Source organism: Anthonomus grandis, chromosome 6 (genome assembly GCF_022605725.1).
Source record: "Anthonomus grandis grandis chromosome 6, icAntGran1.3, whole genome shotgun sequence".
NCBI classification, from domain to species: Eukaryota; Metazoa; Arthropoda; class Insecta; order Coleoptera; family Curculionidae; genus Anthonomus; species Anthonomus grandis.
Window position 1 is genome coordinate 23,044,753 of NC_065551.1, and position 23,344 is coordinate 23,068,096.

The 23,344-nt window shown below is 29.8% G+C and overlaps 2 protein-coding genes across 6 annotated transcripts in view; one reads left to right on the forward strand and one right to left on the reverse strand.

Annotated features, from left to right (window-relative positions):
* The window catches only part of LOC126737935 (uncharacterized), a 220,242-nt gene that overhangs the window by 182,485 nt on the left and 14,413 nt on the right, over nt 1-23,344 (reverse strand). The window lies entirely within an intron of this gene.
* On the forward strand, nt 15,656-17,155 carry LOC126737627 (piggyBac transposable element-derived protein 4-like). Its single transcript, XM_050442604.1, has one exon. It carries the CDS (start codon nt 15,656-15,658, stop codon nt 17,153-17,155), a length of 1,500 nt encoding a protein of 499 aa, XP_050298561.1.

Sequence of the window (23,344 nt, forward strand, 5' to 3'; positions counted from 1 at the left end):
TTTTCATAAAATAAACTACAAAAATATACTTTTCCACTAAGTGTACGCAGAGCAGTCGTAAAATGAGCTATAACGATCTCACGTTTTCGTAAAAATAAAACGATTCAGCCTCGTTTGCATTTAGCATTCGATCAAAATGTGGATAGAATCCCGTGCCATATTTTGTATTTAAATACAAAATTTAAATTCAAATTCGTCGGAATCCTGCTTATCGCACTTTTAAAAGATAACGCCCGGATAGAGCTCAATACGGTGTAATCTTGAATACAAAAATGAGGGCGGTTTTATTCAGCTTGAAACTCGAATATTTAATATAACATTTTTGAGCTACATTCTGTGTTAAATCTGAGCTTTGTATTTTTTCAGTATGCACATGGACAGCTATTTTTCTTTTAATGAAAAAAAATTATCGCAATTGGGCATTTCGTGTTGCAATATTTTACACTTTCTTTTTTAATTTAGTTTATTAAAATTTAGCTATTGCTCGAGTGCATGCAACAATTTAAGATTTTCTCCCTTGATAAATTATAATTAAATTATCGAAACCGACGTATTACACAAGGCCGATTATTAGAATGATTTTCATAATATTATTAAAATTTAATACATATAATTTAAGATTAAGATATCCACGTTGCAACTTTTCGGATATAGTGGATGGAAAAAATTTAACTTATCCCAATAATAGATCAGGAAATTAAATTTGGTATTATATAACTTATTTATATTATGAGTATTACGATTTTAGTGGTAGAATCTTAGACTAAATTAGCATTATTATATTACAAAAAAAATAATTTTACAAATTAACCCTAGTACTGATATTAACACAGTCCTATATTAACTTAGTGCATAAACTTTAAGTAAACGCGCTACACGATATATAACTATAAATTTGTAAGTCTTGAATATGTACACAGTAAAGGATATATAAGAGAAAGAGAAAAAGTAATATAACTCCACCTAGGTACTTTACGAATTACCATAAACTCAATTTGGCTAGAATACAATTTTTAATGGTAATTAGTTATTTAACCTAACATGTACAATAAATATGTATAATTAATATATTTCTAAGAAATAGATTGAACCAAAAATAATCTTAATTAGGTTTCAGACTTTTTTTCAACCCAATTACGCTTCTGTGTTGAGTTACATTTTACCTAATTTTAAACTTTCACATATATATTAATAATATATTAATTATACCTTCGTTCTCTCGCTACATATCCATTTTCCAGCTAAATTTACTAATCACTGTTAATTCTAAGATTAGCTAAAAACTTGATTTAGATATTAAAAAGTGACTGAGATTGGAGTTCTTAATCTCTTTTTCTTAAATTTATCCTTAGCCCTAACCTATATAAAAGATTTTCTATAATAAACTTTATGAATATAAATAAATTTTATAGTAGATCTTACTACATAGATGTTAATTCCAAAAAGAGTTAAAGATATACCGAATGGAACTTTAATGCTATATAATTACAGAAAACCCCAGTTTCAAATTCCTCTGAGCGATTTTCTTCCATTTTAAAATTACTTAAAAGTGTAATTTATTTAATTTTTAAAATTTAACCGTTATATATACATTTAATAGTTATTTTTTAAACTTTGAAAAAATACATGAAATATTGGTTACACTGAATAAACGTTAATCGTTAAATACAGTTAGGCACAATGTAGTAGATTTTTGAAATTAACAAAAAAACCTTTAATTGGATATTGTAGAAAAATATAGTAACTCGATATTAAGTTTTCTTAAATTTAATTTATTTCGATTTTAGCCTTTAATCGTAACATATAAAATAAATTCATTAAATCCGTACATATCTTTTATGCATAGATCGATTTTACAGCTTATATTTAAAAACGGTTAAAATTAAATTCTCTACAACTTTACCCTGGATAATTCCAGATTTACCTGAAAGCCTAGCACAAGTAACTATGGAGTTACCTGTGATTGACTTTGCTTAGGTTTACTTATATTCCCTTTTCGAATTTGGCATTTTTTATAGTCAATTTTTGATAGACTTTGTGTTAACATAAATAAAACCTAATTTAATAAAATTTAATAATTACCTACATAATTTGGAATTTCGAGAGGCGATCCTAGAATAATTTAAGATTGAGCATTCCTTAAATCTCATTTTATTTAATTATAGTTTATAGCTATAGCAGACACACTAGATCTTGTTAATAGGTTTAATTTTATTAAATTTTAGACATGTGTCGTGACATATTAATTAAATAACCATGAATTTCATTTTTCTAAATATACGTAAAAAATAACTGTTTATCTTCCTTAGATATTTATCAAGAAAATCTCATTGCCTTGTAATTTCTGAAATGTTATTAAGTTTAGGTCTTGAAAAGTTAAACTTCTCTACTATAAATATGATTAGTCAATTTTGCTTTTTAATTTTTAAAACTCAGGATAAGAAATGCATATTTTTTGTATTTTTTTTATCAGGACCATAATGCATTAGGAGTATTGCACTATTTGTTAAAATTTTCTATAAAACTCATTAAATCCATGATAAAATCTAAGAAAAATATTAATTTTAAAAATAAACAAAAAAGTAGAACCCAAAGCATTATAAAGTTAATCTTTAGCCCCACAACAAATACCGTAATACTTTAAAATTTAGACATTTAACCATCGTTCGGAAGGTTTAAAATATCAGTGTGGCAATTGCGTGTTTTACTACAAACTGACTTTACTGCACATCGGGGAGCTATTATTCCAACTGCCGTTTTATAGTACACTGGCAATAAAGGTATTATTGAGGCAATAAAAAATAGTAAAAAGTAGATTGTTTACTGTTGACCTAATGCGTGAAATAACTTTTATGTTTGCTTGAAATAATAAATCACTCACACATATCTGCTAATCTTCATACATAACAAAGATGCCTAACATTAACAAGCAATTTTGCAACGTCTCCCCATCCATTGTAAACGGAAGTACTAAACAAATAGAATTGCTCGATAAACAAATTAGATAAAACCATTAGGTCACTTATTACAACAATTACGCTCTCAAATAAAGAACTCATTTAAGCTCATAACATTCCATGTTACGCGGAGTTTACGTAACAATTATAGCATAAGGAATACTAAATCACTAAACCCAATTATCTGAGAAAATAAAAACGAAAGCTACCTGATAATTAATAATAAGGCATTTGCAAGTGTAATTTTTACACAACACAAGTAATTGTTTTACGGTTTATAATATTATATGTAACACGTATAATTGGGTTTCGGTTCACATACAATTTTAAGGCGAAAATTTTAAAAGAAATACAAATGCGGGATTGCACCTTCGTTGGGCGTTTAGAAAGCTCGGCACGTAGTTCATTTACGAAAAAGAAACGAAAACAGTCGTCAAATGCTGATTTGAATTCAAATACGTAGTTTTTTTTAGGTAATAATGACATAGTTTATTATTCGGTAATATAAGTGTCTTCTTAGAATTTAAAAATGGAAATTGGTTAATCCATGATTTATATATTATATTACTAAAAAGCTAGCGTTCGCACAAATAGTTTAATGGTAAAAGGATAGGTTCTTATAAAATATTGCTTAAGTAGAGAAACAGAAAAAGTAGTACTTGCTAACACATGTATCTGTTTAATGGCTTCTTCATGGCAAGTCAACTAGAAAATAAAAAATAAAGATCATGAATGAGAAAATACACTCAATTTTACATTAAAAGAGGAAAGTGGCTGTGTTTCTCGGAGGATAATACGAAATAATTAAACCACATATATTCGGAGCAAAATGTTTATTATCATCTTAGCAGAACACTTTCGGCGCATGAGCCATTCGTGCTAACTAAAACTCAGTCGAATGTGGTTCTTATTTTAAAATTAAAAATAAATAGATAAAATGTACTCAGTTGTTAGTTATACACAGGAGTACCACATAGTGCAAGAACATTCAGAAGACTACAAGTAACACACCAATTATTGTAAAAGAAAATTAGAATAGGGTTAGAATTATCCTACTGTCAACGTGACTTTACGTAGAATCAGACAGACAGGTCAAAAAACATTGACTTCAAAATTATTACAGAAGGTGCATCTTAAAACAAAGTGGTGGAACAAACTAGACGTCAACAGTGATTGTGTGTCCAGGTAAAGAACCTGAAAATCGTTATAATTGATTTAATGGTGTAAAGGCAAACTTAAATTAACATCAATCAAAAAAGATTATAAAATTAATAATTGTGCAGTCTCCCATGTAACAAAACGTAAGGTCTTTTTAGCTTTATTTAAATAAGAGGGATTATTGTTAAGCTTATTCTCAAAATCCAGTCAGCTATAATTTCTCTTTTTAATTCTTAGAAGTAACATGTTAGAAAATTTTAAAATTAGACTTTGGAATAAATATATGGTTACTATCATCGTGACGCATTTATCAAATGCAAAGAAGGGTTTACTTAAGTTTTAAGAGTTTAGTGTTTTTAAAGGTCTTTAGAGGTTAAAGTATTCTTATATAAAGGTTTTTAAGGGTCACAAGAATCACATTGTAGTATGTTATTACCACTCTAGGATACTGTATTAATTATATTCTTGGTAATAATAAAAATTAAATCTAAATCGTTTTTAGTTTTCAAGGAAATTTGTGGTGTGAGGTATTTTTATTTTTTTTAATTTAAATAACAATTAATAACTAGTCTATAAATTAATTTACTGTATTTTTTAATGTCGGGACAATAATTCTGTTTCTCTAAATCAGCTAGTTTGATTTTATTAATTAAAGGAATAATTAAGGTTAAGTAAGTTAATTAGGTTAGCGTCATAGTTTAATTTGTTTAGAAATATTTATAGTGTTTTTAAACTTAGTAGGTGATAGATCATAAACTTTAATTATTTAATTTTTATTTTTTAAATTTTTTAATTTTTATTTTATAACTGTTTAACTGAATTGTACATTATGCTTCAGTATCCGAAGGTGGAAAAAAACATATAATTTAAAACTATTACGCAATTCTCAAAACTAAAATTTTAATTTCGCCTTTCATTTAATATAACATAAGTTATGCAGGTTTATACCTTTTGAGTTGTACATACTTAATTAGAATATCCATATTTAATTGTTTTTGTAAGGACACAATTTTATAGAACTTGTATTGTCGACAAATAAGAAATTAAAAATAAATTTAAAAAATTTTAAACAATTTCTCATTTATTTGAAAAATATTATTAACAGTTCCGCTTTCCAATTCGATGTAAAAAAATACGTTTTCCTGTTTTCTTTTTTTGGACACTTATACTAATTTTTATTATTCTTATGTAAGCCAAGTCAATTTCTATCACCCTTTTTAGAGTAAAAATAATATTTACTTCAAACTCTCTTTCTTGAAAAGAAAAAAAAATTATTCCAGATGATTAAGGAAATTTGTTCAAATTTTCCTATTTAACTTTGACTTTTTTTAGACAGCTAAATTTTAAGTAAATTTTTATATTTCTTTTAGTAAATAAACGTGACCTTCTAACAGCATATCTTCAGGATCTAGGTCTGGTCCTGATGGTGCAGACATTCGATTAATTAGCAATCCTGACTGGAACTAGAAAGCAGATATTCAAATAAGCAACTGGTCAACAACTAAGCAGTTAGACACAAAAAGGGTGTAAGACAACACTGTTTTATCACCCATGTTGTTTAATCTTTATTCGGAAAAAGTGTTTTTTGAGTCGGTTTTAAATAACACTATTATATAGGTATTAAAATAAACGGGATATATCAACAATATCAGATATGCAGGTGTTAGGCCTGAAAATTAATATAAGAAAAGCGACGTTTTAAGTAGTGAGTAAGACTTACAAGCCATCAAGCATAATTTAGAAAAATGTAAAAAATATTGAGCAAGTGTCCCAGAATAAGAGGTGAGATGTAGAATAAAACAATCAAGAACAACTTTCCTTAAACTCAAAAAATTGCTCACAAATAAAAATACTTTAAACCTAAATCTAACTAAACTTTAAACCAAGACACAGAACACTAAAATGTCGAGTCTCGTCAGTTCTTGTGTACAATGTAGAGACCTGGACATTAAAAGCAAGTTCCATAAATTAATTAAAAGCATTTGAGATTTGGTGTCTGAAAACAATGCTGGAAATATCATAGATAAAAAGTAATTTTCAAGAACTCTGAAATGCTGCAATGAATAGAAGCATATAATGAATGCCTAAGGTAAGAATTTGCATAGCACTCGAAGAAGAAGAAGTAATAAAAGGATATTTTATACTCCTTTAGGTTCGTTTAAACATGTTTGTAAGCAAAATTGACTTTATCTATTCAAAGAGATGAAAAAGAGCCTTTAAGTAAATGTTCCTGTTACATGAAAGAAATTTCAAAATACCTTTACTTACTTTTTTCAAATACCTGAGGAATTCTTATAGAGTAGTATAAAATAGTGTAGAGTAAAAATTACTCTAAATACTCTAAATTCTTGATAGTATTTAGAGTAATTTTTACATTTTCTTCCATGCAGCTGATATATTAAATTTTTGTCTTTTTCATGCATGCGAACTCTCGTATTTTTTCTTCTCATCCTTTTTTTTAATTTAATTAAGCGTAAAAGTATCTAAAATTAATTTTATTTGCCTGAATGAATTATTGAAAGGCATTTAATGTTAGTAAATATGCTTGAATTTAATACTTAAATTATGGTTTTCATAACAAATATTATACTGAGATGAATAAGATATCCTTAAAGATTCATATTTCATTTATGTATTTTACCATTGCAAGTCTTCCTATGTAAGTATAGCTAATTATTCAGATTTTCAGGTAAAAGTAAATAAAAGCGCAAAAATGTAGTATTTACAAAACATGGTTTTATGTAGCAGAGTATTGAAATATATATTGATTTAAAAATTATATTTGGAAATAGAAGTTCATTTTTTAAGTGAATTTGGATAGACATAATGGGAAAAAAAGAATATGAGCAATTTTCAAATAAATATTATAAAGAGCTTAAGAACTTAAGTAAAGAAGCTTATGTAAAGAACTTCTTCATGGCTGAAATATTTGGGAATAACTTTAGGCAAGTCAATCAATACCACCAAAGTCTCGAGCCAAGTTATAGATCATCAAACCCAATGTTTTCTCTGATGCTTTCTCCATGAAATTAAATAAAAGCATCTAAATCCTTGTACACCGGAAGACGTTTAAGGTATTCCAATACGTTTTCCACCTAAATATTTAATGGACATTGATGATATACCAGCAACCACATTAGGGATAGTTTATAGACATAATATGTTATCCATTAGCTACATGCATGTTTCGATCAATCAGTGTTGCCTAATAGGCTAAAAAAACTACAGTTATCACGATCTATAAAAACAAAGGAAATAAAGGGAACTGCAATAATTACAAACCTTCTTCTCTTTTATCTGTGTTCTCTTTTATTTATTCAGTACAGTTTAATATTTTGGTACAACTCAGCTAATGTAGATAAAGTTATATTAGCCCAAAAATCAACAGTAAGAAATTACCGAATTTTGCATATCACATACTGAAAGACTCACTATATTGACAGTGCTATATTAACTATATTACTAATTTTTGACAATTGTGATGTTTTTATTAAAATTGATGAAAAATAAACTTTTTTATTACTATTATTATTATTTTATTTTAAAATAAATTTAAGAATAAGAATAGTGGTAGTATCTATGGATTAGATACAGATTTAGTAAAAATTGTTTAAAATTTTATAACAAGTTCACTGACGAAATTGGTTAACGTATACTCTAAAGAAAACAAATTTCTATCCGTTCTTAAGAAAGCAGTAATGAAACCTAGTTAAAAAAGGAAAACATTTATAAGCGAGAAAACTATAGACCTGTCTCTTATGTCTACTCCCCATGATTTTAAAACTTGATCGTAAAACCATGGCATTATAAATACTTAATTACTTGAAAAAAAAACAATTATTTACTGAATCCCAGTTTGGCTTTGGGAAAAATAGGTCTATTGTGCTTCAAATTCTTGATCTTATCTTACATAATTTTTTCATGATTTTCAATATGACACAGTATTGTTTTGCGACTTAAGTTTGGCATTCGACTGTGTGGATTATAGGATTCTCTTGTGAAAACTTTAAAAATATAATTTTTGTCCTAAGACTTTAAAGCTTATAAGGTCACACCTGCAGGATTGAGGGCAGGCTGTGAGAGTGGTTCCTCAAAGGTCAGTCGTAGATACCATTCTTTTTCTACTCTATATTAATGATCTTGCTGTACCTACCTAATACTGAAGCAACTATACACTCTTTGCTGATAACAACCTGTTTCCTTTGCAGCTAATGCACTCAATGATTCGATTGCAGATTTCAAGACTACATGTGCGTCTGAAAGTCTTAAAAACCCTCATACTCACATCAGTTATGCATTTTTAGCTTGGAGTCATTCTATTGATATATGTAGGATCTTTGGGCTTTAGAGAAAGATAATTAGGGTGTTTGTAGGTTCATCATTCAAGGATGACTGCAGACAGGCTTTTTTTACCTTAAGAGTTTTGACTGTACCATGCTTATTTATTATTGAATTATTGAATGCCTCATGTTTGTTAGAAGTAGACTGAGGCATTTTAGGATCCATGAAGACCTACATAATTACAACATCCAGAACAAGCACAATCTCGTTCCATTCTATTATATACTGAAGAGGTCTCAAAGTACGCCCGAGTATTGGGGATTAGGTTTTTTAAGAAAGTACCAGAGTTTTTAAAGTTTTTAAAGTTTTTACCTCCCAATAAAATGTTTCAGATTTTAGCCTTTACATTCTGTTCATATGAGGAGCATCTATCATGTGAGTTTGGCATACTTAATATAGATTTAGGATTTTTCAGTTTAAATGCATTAGTATATGTCTGTTAATTTTACTTATATTTAAGTATTGATTGGGTAATACTTTGTATTACTTTAAATTAATATTTTAATCGATAATTTGTTTTATTTTCTTTAATATGCTTTTGAATTGTGTTAGGCACCTGCAAGTTGACATGAATAAATGAATATGAATTTATTATCGTATAAATGCCTATACGATTTTCTTTTTCTTATATACCTACAAACTAACTATACTTTAAATAAAAGTTTCATCCTAAAATTTCGCATGTTTTTTCCAAAAAAAAAAAGAAGTAACATGATTATTACCATTTGCATTTTCTGTCAAGCACAAACGTTTCGACTATTTAAAACCGCCCCAAACTAAAAACTGCAGCGAGCGGCACAAACTGCACAAAACTACCCCATTTCCGTAAACTTTATCAGAAAAATTAGACGAAAACAATTTTCTGGCTTATGGAGTTAGGCGACCCAGAAAAAGACCAAATTGAGTCTTCGGACTTTATGAAAGTTGAGATTATTTTCAAATTATCCGACGGAAAGGAGCGGGACTTAGCGGCTTAAAGCTTTTAGAATAACTCATTTCAAAGTTACGTGATATTATTCGAAAATGGGTAAGTAGGTCACTTTTTGCTACAACAATACAAATTACTTGCAATCTCTAAATTGATTTGAAAACACTAACATTTTCTCAGTTCAGTTTTTCCTTTTTATTTTCGTCACGTTACACTTTTTTATTACTGCCGTCAATACGGCGTGTGTTGTTATCGGAAAATAAGTGAAGACATCACTCCTTAGTATTAATGTAAACTGTCTAACTCAGATTTACCTTGCTGCTTTACGGCCTCTTTTGTAAAATCATCACGTATCTTTAAGACAGAGGGTCTTGACGGTAATATTTGTGACTTTTTTTATTAAATTTTACTGAAAATCACTTAATAAAAGTTGATCGAACATTAAAGTGAAAACTGAATGGCTATTATTTAAAAACAATAACTATTAGTGCAATAGGATAAAAAACGCTTATTTAGGAAAAAAATAAATAATAAATTTCATGTAATCCATATCAGGCATTAAACTACATTAATCTAAATACCAGTCGACATTTCTTATAATTTGTCCATTTAAATTTTTGCATGTCACAAGCACACGATCGAACTTATTGAAATTACTTTCCATCCTAGTGGACAAGAAGTAGTAGAGCGGCACAAATGAGCTTTATCTAGGCATGAGATCTCTTACTTAGTGCAGTGTTCAATAAATAAAACTATTATTTAAGTATGTACGTCTACCGGCTGATATGCCTTTATAGGATAGACGCAACAGGTGCACCAATAAATTTTTAATATGTGTAAAAAATTAGCTCTATTAATTATTATCTTTCGATTTTGTAGTAGGTAGATGGAAATTTGTGTTAGTAGTATAGAAAGTTTTTAATATAGCCCATGAATTCTTCAAAAATGTTGCAATTTTTTATAGGATTTTACATGATTTGGGAAAAAACATATAATTATTGTTTAGATTCTCTTTTAATTGTATTTAAAATGTTTAAATTTTAATCAAAACTTTTCATAAGACCATTAATAAATATTTCTTAATTTGATATTAAAAATGCACATGATAGGAACATATAAAGTTGGTCGCTACTTTAAAACTTATATATTTAAAAAAAAATTATTTACAAATATTTTAACGTATGTTATAGTTGAGCTCATACCCTAATAACTCCAAAATTAAAGGAATAGGAGTATTCCAGGAATTTAAAGTATCTCATAAATATATTATTAAATACATTTAATTCTATTAAAATAAGAAATCTTTCGTGAATGTTCCTAGAATGTGAACTTAATTAGTCTTAAATGCTTAGATTATTTTTTATCGAAAATACAAAGATTTTTATATAAAATATTACAGTATTTAATTATTTATACTTACTCTTAGATTTTAGCGGTTTCATGAGAATGATATTGTAATGTCCATATAAAGTTAAGAAAAGCAGCTAAAGTGCAGTTAAAGTAGGGTATATTAGACTTAGAAAATAATTAGAACCATTTATTGATTATCACACTTATTTTAAAAGGGAAGAACGGCAACAAACAAAGTTCAATTTTATTCATGTTTGAATAAAAAAAATTATTGGGTTGTGATTTTTGGCTAAGCTTAATGTCACACTATCCTTACATTGAAAGTAATATTTCAGTACATTTTGGTGTACTTTTAATCATTTTAAGAACGGTAAATATTAATGATTATAAAAATTGATAAGAATGGGGGCGACAAAAGTAGAGCAACAAATTGTATTTAACAGTATTTTATTTTACTTTAGTTCAACAAAAAATATTTAACACATTTACCAACAAAAACAATTGAAAGTAATACATTAGTAATTGATAGAATATCCATTATTATTAATTACTTGCTGACCACGGCGCGGCATTGAAGCAATCAACTTCTGAATGACATTTACGGGAAAAATTGGCCAAACTTCACTAATTTTATTTAATAAAGATTGTTTATTTGGAAATATTTGGGTACGAATACGATGTTCTACTTCTTCCCAGAGATTCTCAATAGGGTTAAGATCTGGGGATTGTGCTGGCCACTGTAAAACATGAACATTATTTTCCCGAAACCACTGTTGAACAGCTTGTGAAGAATATTTTGGATCGTTGTCCTGTTGAAAAATAAAACGCAATAGCATTTCCCATTTTGCATAAGAAAGCATAACATTCTGCATGATATCCTTATAAGCAAATCGGTCCATCGTATCATTAATAAAGTGCATAAGGCCTATCCCATTCCATAAAAAAGAACCCCATAAAAATACACTACCTTTACCATGCTTAATTATAAGTGTTACGTATTTAGGATTAAACCTTGTATTGATTGGTCGCCTCACACGCCTCATTCTATCAGAATTGAATATTTTGTAGCGCGTTTCATCACTGAATAGAACTTTTTTCCAGTCATTAACGGTCCAGTTAAATGCCGGTGTGCAAATGCCAACTTATTTTTGCTCTATTATTGACACTAACGGATTTTTAGCTGGACGTCTACTAAATAACTTTGCGTCTACTAACCTTCTTTGTACTGTTCGTATACCAACCGTAATTTCTGGAATTTCGGCAATAATTCGAGGTGCGGACTTCTAAGGATCATTTTGGGAAATCCTTTTGTCTGTCATTACTGATGTTTTCCTGGGCCTTCCCGATTTTGGCAACTTCTCTAGATGTTCCCTCTCATTATACGATGATATTATTTTAGACACAGTGTACCGGGGTAACTTAAACTGTCTTGAAATATCAGCTTGTTTGTTACCTTCCATGAATCCATTCACAACTCTTTGCTTCAAGTCTTTTGAAATTGGAATTTGTCTCGGTATGATTAATCTTACACAGAAATATTCAAAAAAACATAAAAATCACCTTACACAATTATTTTATCCCTTTACTTTTGCTAAAACCCTTCTTTTGAACAAATTATTTGAATGTTGCTTTACTTTTGACGCGTTACTACGAAGTATTTAAACTTAAACGTCAAAATAAAATCATTTGTTTTGATTGCGAAAATGTTTGTTAACATTGGTAATCATAGCCTATTTTGTAATTTTAAAACTTAGTGGATTTGTATACATTATCATGCATTTATAATTTTAAAATCGGTATTTGCAAATATTACTGGAAGTGTTGCTCTACTTTTGTCCGATAGTGTATAAAGTGTATAATTTTAAATATCGTTAAAATTGTTTTTAAAAATGCTTCACTAATGTCTAACATCTCAAATAAAAGCCATTAAGTAAAAAAAATAAAGAAGAATTTCTTATAAAAAAAAAGCATATATGGAATGAGTTTATATGTCAAAATAAAGCACGAGAAGTATTCAAAAGAAAATTACATTTATGATTACAGAAATTGCACAAGTTTACTTATTGTTGTTGTGTACCGAAATAAAACGGTAAATAGTCAGGCTCAAGGTTTAACAAAAATTACAAATATTTACATTTTCTATCAGAATAAATTGTTTATATCAATTTTAAATATTAGGTGAGTTTTAACCTAACTTATAATCTTGGCTATTTTTTTTTGTTGAATATAGGTCAAAAAAAACTATTTGATACAAGCGATTAATATATTTTAATGGACGTTTCGATATCTATAAGATCATGCTCAGGAATGTAAAACATACACAATTAAAATCAAACATTCAATTTAACAGCGTTGACATTCTTTTAAATAGTTATTAGGAAAATGTTGGAATAAGTATGGGTTATTCTTTATCAATTCTTTATCATTGATTAATTACATTTTAAAATACTTTTTTTTAACGATGCGTCTATGACATTATTACTACGTACATACCTACTGATCCAATTGATGTTCTTCTTAATACCAAAGAAAATAATAGTAAACTACGTAACTTCATATAATAACTTCATCTAACATCTTATAATAACTTCATTAGTATAATTATCTTTGTTAATACGCTAATTAGTTTCCATTCAAAACTGCGATTTACGATTAAAATAGATTTTAACAATTTAATCCCTTTTCATGACATGCTCAGTTTCACCTCTTTCACGTAACCACTATACAAAATACGTAGGCATATAGTCTTCACGGACGATTCTAAAATTACATACTTCTCGTAAATCCTAAAGGAGACTGTGGAATCTCTCATAAATCCTAAAGGAGAACATCTTCTAAATCATCGTCGCTAAAATCTAGGCTTTCAATACTTTCAATAGCAAGTGCACTGAGAATTTAGTCCATAATTATTGTTTTGAGTTGGGTTTATTTCCATTTCATAGCAAATATAAAGGTAAACACCATATTTTCCACAAAAATCGATTCCACGTTAAGGTAAAACAAATTACTTTAACTATTTTTTAAAACAAGCTAAAAAATGTACATGGCTATACGTCCTGGCGTTACTTCATTTGCTTAATTAAAAAAAAGCACTTTGGCAAATAACATTTAACTACTTTAATCTGATTTTTATGTTCTATAATGTTGCTTTATTGCAATTCTTTAAAATATTTGCATATTTTAAGAGTTCATTAATATTTCCTTATTTAGATCCGATAATACTTTTAGCTTAAATATGTTAATCATTCAACTAAACTTTAAAATAGTATTTCTGGTGATACATAAATTAAAGTTTGCCTAATGGGGTACTCTGTATGTATTTAATAGAGTTTTAGTTTCACATGTATTGTAAAAAAAAAATTTTAATTTAAATTAAAAGTTACAAAAAACGATATACATGTTAATACCATCAACTAAATGTAACAGGTAAAAAGAATGTAATTTGAGAAAATGCAGTTTTAGAAACCATATATTATAATAAGATCATAATATCAATATTAAAGTGGTTACTAGCTTTATATGATAAAATGTATATTGGTGCGTAAATTTAAAGCTCGGCCCTCTAAATTATTAAATTTAGTACTTGTTTTACTTTTTCTTTATGACTCATATTTTCTATATGATAATTTTTGATCTCACTCATCTATTATAAAGGATTGAAATAAAATTGTTGGTCATTTGTGGTGTCTCCGGTGTCATCACTACACCGGAAGAAAAACATTTTTGGAAAGCTTGAACTATATCAATAGGAATAAAATGTATGTGTAAAAGTATTAACTTTTTTGCCATTCCTAATTATAAATATTACTCTCATCTCTAAGGATTTTCAAAAAAAGTAATAAAATTAGGCTCATTATTTACCGTGATCGGAATTATATTTTATTATAGACAAATAATAATTTAGGATGTAATTGGCTCTAATTAGTGTATTAATTAATGCATAAATATTAATATTTTATCTGTTTCTCTTTTAAATTAAAATTTTTGTTCCCAGATCTAACAATATCAGATATTTTAAATAGAATCAATTTTTGTGGTCTATGATAATGGTAATTACGAAACTTAATGATAAAAAGTATAGCGGCCTTCCGGCAGGACGTATGAGGCACATTTGAGTACGTAAGAAATCGCTAAATATTAGGACTTTAGGTCCCACCAGCAGGACAAATGTGCATATATTCTGATTTGTAAAAGATTGTCCTACAAGCGAATTTTTGAATGACGCCAATATCTGTATTGAGTCCGATTTTAAAAGAGTTTAAACTTGTCAATTAGTTACGCGTGAAAATGGAAGTCGGCAGTCGTATTTTTACACCCGCTACGGTTTTTGATTCAAAAAATGATAATTCGTGGAGTAAATCACAGTTTGGGGATAAATGGCAAACTTCAGTGTGTTATGGCGTTGTGAAAAAAATGTTTAAAACAACAAATATGGCATTAGTACAGTGGAAATTAGATGGAAACCAAACAAAAATTAGTTGCAAACATCTGCGACTTGCTAATAATGGTAAGTTTTTAGTGGCATATGTTTGTAATTTAGAGCAAATAGGGGTACAGGATTTCATTTGTATTTTATCTCGGCGTACATTCCCGTTTTTTATTTATTCAGGGAGCTAGCCAATATTATTTTGGTAAGGATTACAGGTACATGTTTTTTAAAAATTAGAAAAATTTAATGAAGGCTAAAATACTCTTTTTATGAAATACAAATTTAATTTTTGGGAATGGCTAAGATTTTAGTGTTGAAAAAAACTTTGTTGGTTGGTGTTTGTTGGTTGGTATGAAGGTGATTTTGTAAATATTAGGTGTCTCACTCATAAATAGCTAACTTCCCGTAATTGCCATTCTTTTAGTTTTATTTTTCTTTTAAGGCGTATAAGAGACAAAAGCCCCACCACTCAAACGCAAAATTACGGATGCCATGATATCCAGCTGTAATGATGAGCCTCACCAAACGTCATCTTCGTCTTTCTCTGCATCATCTGATTCAGATTCAGCTGACGACTATGCAGTATCCACCATGGACACAGAATCTGAGAGGTATATGCCAGTTATTCTCAGTAATCCAGGTACAGTTCATGACTGTACCTGGACTTTTGGAGAAATCGTGACCATCAATGCTTTCAAAGATGCGCAATATAAGCCCCAATTACATGTTAATAACATACCAAACATGACTGAGTTAGATTTTTGGCTAGCATTTTTTCCGTCTGAAGATATAGATCTTATTATCCAAAGTACCAATGCAAGATTGAGGGAGCGCCAAAGAGCTGTAACCAAGGGCGACCTGTACAAGGCTTTAGGAATTATATATGTGATGACTCTGAATTCACTGCATACAAAGCATACAAAGCGAGAGTATTGGAGTACCGAATCTGGTTTGTTTCCGGCTCCTGCTTTTGGTCAAAGGTTTGGGATGGGATTACATCGATTCGAAGAAATCATCAATTGCCTAGCATTTGCAATACCTACTGCTGAAGAACTTAACAATGAAGAAAATATGGATAACGGGTACCAAGTCAGAGCGTTCTTCCATATGACAACATCTAAATGGAATGATATTTACAGCCCGGGCTATAAGGTAACCGTCGACGAATCGATGTTTGCGTGGTACGGGAAAGGACTTCATAATGAACGCGATGGTATGCCAGCTGTAATAAAAATACAAAGAAAGCCAAAAGGTGTCGGTTGCGAATGCAAAACCATTGCTGATGTTCAGTCTGGAATCATGATAGGGCTTGAAATAAACGAAGGAAAAGAAGCAATGCAGAAAAAGGAATGGCAACGAGAACTGGGCGCAGGAACTGCGACAACTCTGAGACTTACCCGTCCGTGGCATGGATCTGGACGTATTGTAGTAGGCGACTCGTGGTTTGCTTCTGTCAAGACGGCTATAGAGCTCAATAAAAGGGGCCTGAATTTTTTAGGAATCGTAAAAACAGCAACCCGAAATTATCCAATACAGGACGCAAAAATACGTTGCCCAGAAGAAAAAGACAAGTCTATTGCTGCCACCTGTGTGATCGCAGATCCATACATCAAACTAACATGTGTTGCTTGGCGTGACAAGAAGGTTCACACATTCAGAGGTTCTTGCAGTACAACTCTGCCAGGTGAACCTGCGAGAAAAAAAAGGACAGATGCTAACGGAAAAACCATTATCAAAGAAGTGGAGCGAATCAAGCTAGTGGAGGATTATTTTGATGGAGTCCGCGCAGACGATATTCATAACCATATTCGTCAAAACGGCTTAGCTCTAGAAACTACATGGAATACTCAGAGAAGGCAGCATCAAATGTTTGCTAGCATGTTTGGAATTATAGAGACAAATGCCTTTCTAGCGTATAAATGTTTTAAAAAAGATTTTAATAAAAAGCATTCTGATTTTACTGCAGCTTTGGCATTACAACTTATTAATTAATAACCAATTGACAGGTGCTGTAGTAGAAACTCCGCTGCCTCCGCGGCAAGTACATAATGAAGCACGGCTACCCCCGAGATAAGATTGGCTTCCTGGAGAACACACTCTCATTACCCTGAGTAAAGAAGATGAATGGCAAAGAGTGCAAAGAAAGTGTATTATCTGCAGTAGAATAAGAAATGTGCAGCAGAAGTCTAGTTACAAATGTAGCGCTTGTGGAATCCGAGCAGTAATGTGTTTTCCAACTACAGCCTAATTTTCTATCAACATAAATTTATTTCCTTTTTTTTATAAAATCCTTATATATTAAGTTGATTAAAATATTACCGTTTCATTTAAAATGTTTTATTTTTTATTTTGTACTTACATATCAAGATAAAGTTAATAAAAATAATCGTTTTTAAACATTGAACTTCTGGAAGTACAAATATGCCTAAATATGAGTCCTGCCAGCAAGACATGCACTGATTAAGATGATGAGGCTGCATGTTTTATTTTGCACCTGTACTGCCAGAAGGACGTTTTGTTCTGCTTGCAGGCTAATCTTATGAGCGGAAAGAAGTCCTACCGGCAGGACATGTGTCTCTGTACAAAAGTACTTCTAGAAGCGCTTCTGGCAGGGCAAGCCTCTATACACTCTATTATTTAATTATATTTTGGAACGATTACGAATACATTTTTCGAAATAAAAAAACGAGTTATTTTACCAGCTTTTGAACCCAAAAATTAACCATCTTGACGACATTCAATGTATTTTTTACAAAATAATATTGCCAGGTATCTTAAGCTGCAAATATGTATTAAAATGCATAAAAAAAGCAAAAAACAATATTTTGTCAATGATTTTCTTAAAACAAAATATGATTTTACTTCTTTGACTTAATATTAATGGATAATCACAATAAAATGGTGCTTGTCGTATGTAATTCAATTATCAATATTGTGAAAAAAAATTATATTTTACCATAATTTTAACTATAAAATTATTTTAACTGTAAAACTCTCGCAGATTGCAAATAATTTAATAAAATTATGCTCATCAGATGTGGTTATTCCAATTATTATTATAAAAATAATGTTTAAGGTGATTTTGAACTGTAATTAAAAACGTCATTTTAAAGACTCGAGTTTAAGGCAATTTTTTTTAGTTAAGACATTCTAACTATTCAAAATATTATAAAATATTCCAGGATTTAATATTGGAAATCTTCTTTCTACATAACTTTTTTATAATGTTTTGTTTATCGAATATTTGTGAAAAATACTATAAGGTTTTTTTTAAATATTTTTGGAAATGAGTGTAGGACCTATAGGCTATTTAATTAAAATGATTTTTTTATTACGAAAAATTGTAAGTTAAAAACGCATGCAACTATTTAGAATCCTTTAGAAAATTAAAATCTTTTAAAAATTCAACTAATATATCTTTCAAAATATTATTTTAATTGATTGACAAGGCAGTTCCTTACAAATCCTCTATTATTTCATAAATATTTACAAAATAGCTATAAAACAATGAATTATTGAGAAATAACTGTAATTATTTGTAATAAAAAAATTAGCCAAAAGACCAGACATCCGTTATAACTGCTTCAGTTCCAATTTTAACGTTTTCGACCTGTCCGTGACAATTTTTTTACGTTTTGATTCCGGTCACGCTCGATTCGCTATCTGGCTTTTCGCTGTTATTGTCGTTGTTCCATTTTTATATGTCACTCGTGATTGGGTTCTTTTGAAAAAAATAATGAAAAAAAAAAGAATTTAAGTGAGCTTTTTCTCCATCACGCTTACTTCGAGTGAAAAAGCTCTTCTCAGTAAAATGATTTTCTAGTCGCTTTTTAGCTGAAAGCATATTAAATATCTAAGTTTTTAATAACAGAAAGCAATTTCCCTAAAAGGGTAAAGGAGCGAAGATTGTCAAATCCATCCGAACCAATATATTGCGTCATTGCGAAAGTTTTCATTCCAGTCACGTTCCAATTCCTATCTGACATCCAGATGTTGTTGTGTTCCTCTTATTTCTATCTGTCAAAGGCGATCGTGTTATTCACATATTATCAAGCAATAATCTGATGACATTTCTTGTATAGATGCTAGAGGAGAATCGGGAACACAAAAGCTTTTCCCTTTTTCCGTATATATACGGGAGAGAAGTCACGTTTTTCTCCGATGCAACTTCCGGAAAATTATTTTTCGTCTAGACTTTAACAATTTAGCTGCTGCTCGTCTTATAGGCTGATTGGGTACAGTAGTCATTTCGCAGGGACAAGATAGACTTTTCGGTGTCTTGATGGCTTGACGTGTCTCGGGTTGTTAAGATTTTCAGATTTTAAAGAAATAAAATAGAGATTTTTCTCGGTTATTTTAAGTAGATGAAATCTGGGAAATAGCAGATAAGAAACCAAAGAATATAAGTGGATTTATGTGTGAAAAAATTCTAAGAAATCAAGTCAACGTAAGATAAACGTCAATTTTTATAATTTTGTAGTCATTTATCGAGATTTTATATATTTTAAAGAATATAATTATAATCATCTATATAGGAAAAATGTAATACTTACAGATTATAAAAGGTTGAGAAAATTGAATAGGAAGATCACCTTAAAACATCTTAAAAACTTAAAATATTACAAAAATCGAATAAGGTTTAAAAGTTACTAGACTTTAAACTAATCTTTTTAGGTCAAAATATATCGATTATTCTATACAATGTAAATGTTCTTAGCGAACTCACGATTCCTTTATTATGCAAATACTACTTCAATCAGTTTTGTAAAAAAATACGCATAAAACAAGCGCACGACTTCCGTGAGCTTTACATTTTTAATAACACACTTTAGCACAAAAAGTAATTCCTTGTCAAACATAAAAGAACCCGCCTCTCTTGTTAGCGTCGACCGATGTTTAATAAACTTTCAAACTTAAGCCGTAGGAGAGCACGCTATATCGAGTCCTTTAAAAAAACTTCTTACAAAGTAAGGTTTTAACAAAGTCTCTCCATCGAGTATTTTACATTTGCAAGTTTCTATGATCCCAGACAGGTTGTTTAAACTAAGAAGAAACTTTATTTGATTATTAATTTTATGCAAGATGCTTTAAGTCTCTTGGACATTAATAAGACTTTCAAGTTTATGGGACACGGATGGTAAGAGATTATTGGTGCGTATGGGTGAACATGAGTAACAAATCGTTTCTGTCTGTCCCGTAAATTTTTGCAATTTCCCTGCATTATTATATATAAAATGTAATTATATTGAGTCCCTTAGTATGCACATTAAAGACGCCCATGTTTACAGTAGATCTTACCATGCTTAAATATTCTAACCATCTAAAAGAATGCTTCTAACAAAATGTCTGAGTTTACAAAGTTAGACAAAAGGTACTTGGAAAACTTAAAGTATTTTAAAAAGAAGGTGGATCAATTAAGGATTAATTCATCAAAGTATCAGACATCCGTAGATCATAGTGGCATACTTTTTCATATAATCGCCAAAAGGACGCAGGATATGTCTACACTGCAATAATTATTGTCAACTAAAATCAGTGTAAATTATTACCAGCAAATTTGATGAAAATTATCTACAGCAGTTAAACGTAGACCAGGGATGTTTTTGTTCATATATCGTTTCTTACGTGAAAAAGTTTTTTATCTGATAAAACGACTTGAAGGCTTATAAGGACAATAACCTATTTGAAAAAGCCACCTATATCAGATCTATATCGTAATAAATTTTATTCTCTCAAGAGGTCTTCCTATAAATATGGAGTGATTACAAATTATATGCATTTTTGCTGACTCGTTCAGCTTCTGGGCTTTATATAGCTTTATGCTTTATGGTACAATAACTTTGTACGATGATATTTGCATCACTTGCATCACTCTTTGGGAATTCTTATAACGTCTACTAGTATCGAGCATTTCTAGATATCTGAAAATAAGCCTACTGTCTTAACTGACTCGCATATTTAACTTAATTAAAAGCAAATCCTAGAATATGGAAGTTTACCAAAATATCGCCCGTATTAAAGAAAGGGGCCTCTGACCAGGGTAGTCAACTTCATGCAAATCTTAATCCGCTGCAATTCTAATAGATCGTTGAAATTATATTACATCTTGCTTTTGCCATGTCAGAGGTTTTATTTCCGTTGTTCGTAAGTTTTTCAAAGGTCGATCTTGTATTATTAATTTGTATATTCTAATAATTTTCGATAAGACTTTTTCCAGTCTTTTGCTACTAACTCCTAAACTGTGAAAATTTTACTTTTTCGTAAATTAAAATTTATGAAGTTCTGCGTTGAATGAGTACTATCTATATACATAATAGTTCGCCAAATTATTATAAAAATAGGTCAGGACAAAAATTAACGATATTTTTAATTTAAAAAATGAATGCATTTTTACTTATTTTTTCAATATGAAATGTAATATATAAAATAATAACATGATGCTTAGAAATCCTATATTATTATGAATTCTGATCAAATTTATACAGTGCTTTTCTTTGAAGTCCCCCCCCCCCATTTATTTTTTGAACGGGTCAAAAAAATTTTTGAAACTTGGCATAAGTAAATTGGTCTATAAATACTATTTTTCACTGTAAACTAGGTAGTTGTAAATTCCAAGATGGCGGCTGGGCGACATCTTGAGAAAAAATTTTAAATAGAAAGAGGGGTCGTGTGGTACCTCATTTTAAAGGTCTCAATGACCTGTCTAAAAGTAACAGCCAAAAAAATACACTGTTGCGATTTTATTAACGTTTTTAATAGAATACAATGAAATACTAATTTACAATTAGCAAATAAACATTTTATCAAAAGAAAAACAATACTTAATTTAAAAGATGCTGGAAATGATTTCCTTGTACCTCTTGACACATAAATAACCTATCTGAAAATTCACGTCGAATATTTTCAAATACATCTGCCTCAATATTTTGACAAATGTTAGTGATTCTTTGTCGTAGCTCAAAAATTGAGGCAGGCTCTGTTTCGTATACCTTTTGCTTTAGGTATCCCCACAAAAAAAAGTCTAGCGGCGTTAAATCTGGTGACCGAGCTGGCCATTCAATAGGACCCCGACGACCTATCCAACGACCAAAATAATTATCATTTAAATAATTTCTCACATTCCTGGCAAAATGCGGAGGAGCACCATCTTGTTGAAATGTAATTTCCATGTCAAATTCATGTACATTAGCCTCAACAATTTCTGTTATGAGAGGATCGATAGCATTTTCCAGCATATTTAAGTACAATTCACCTGTTAAATTTTCTTCTAAAAACAGCGGCTCTACGATATGATTCTCTTATATTCTTGCCCATACATTGATTTTTTGCGGATACTGAGATCGGGTTTCACGAAAAATGTGTGGATTGGTATCACTCCAATATGGACAATTTTGTCTGTGGACATTTAAAAAAAAAGTACATTCGTCGCTAAAACAAATGTTGCGCACGTACGTAGGTTGCCTTTCTACTCTCTCTGCCATAATTTCACAGAATTGCACTCTTCGGTCAGGATCATCTTCAGTCAGTTGATGGACCATTTGGATCTTGTATGGGTGAAACTTATTTTTTTTTAAAACTCTCCATGCCGTCGAAGTTGAAACTTCACAGATATCAGCAACAGTTGGAGTAGAATGTTGGAGATTTTCTATTATTTCGCCAATTATTTGGACTTGCTTTTCTTTTGAAATAGACATATGGCCTGGGCGTTTTTTATCCTGGACAGTACCAGTAGTTGTAAATTTATTTACAAGTTCCCTTAAATATTTACGGCAAATAGGACGATCAGGAAAACGTTCGTTGAAAACCCTTTCAGTCTCATGAAAATTACGCGTTGCTCCATAAATAAAAATTGCTTCTACTTTTTCCTCCAATGGACGAGAATTAACCATTTTGAAAAAAACAATAAATTCAAACTGCCAAACACACAAAACAATATCTAACAATCACCGATACAAGAGTAATTTACCGGTTAAGGAAAAATATCTTAAAATTTTTTTTCGAGTTTTTTTAATAGCTATTTGGTTTTTGGAATGTCTAAATAATGTTCAATAACCTTTAACGTGAAATGTGACATACGAGGGCGGTTCAGTAAGTCTTTAGAAACCAAAAAGTTAATCTTTAAATCCAAAATTCAAAAATTATAAATTATTTGTATATTATTATTAAAAACGTTAATAAAAT

Coding starts and splice junctions, on each gene's coding strand:
- LOC126737627 (XM_050442604.1), top strand. CDS start 15,656: ATGATATCCAGCTGTAATGATGAGCCTCACCAAACGTCATCTTCGTCT.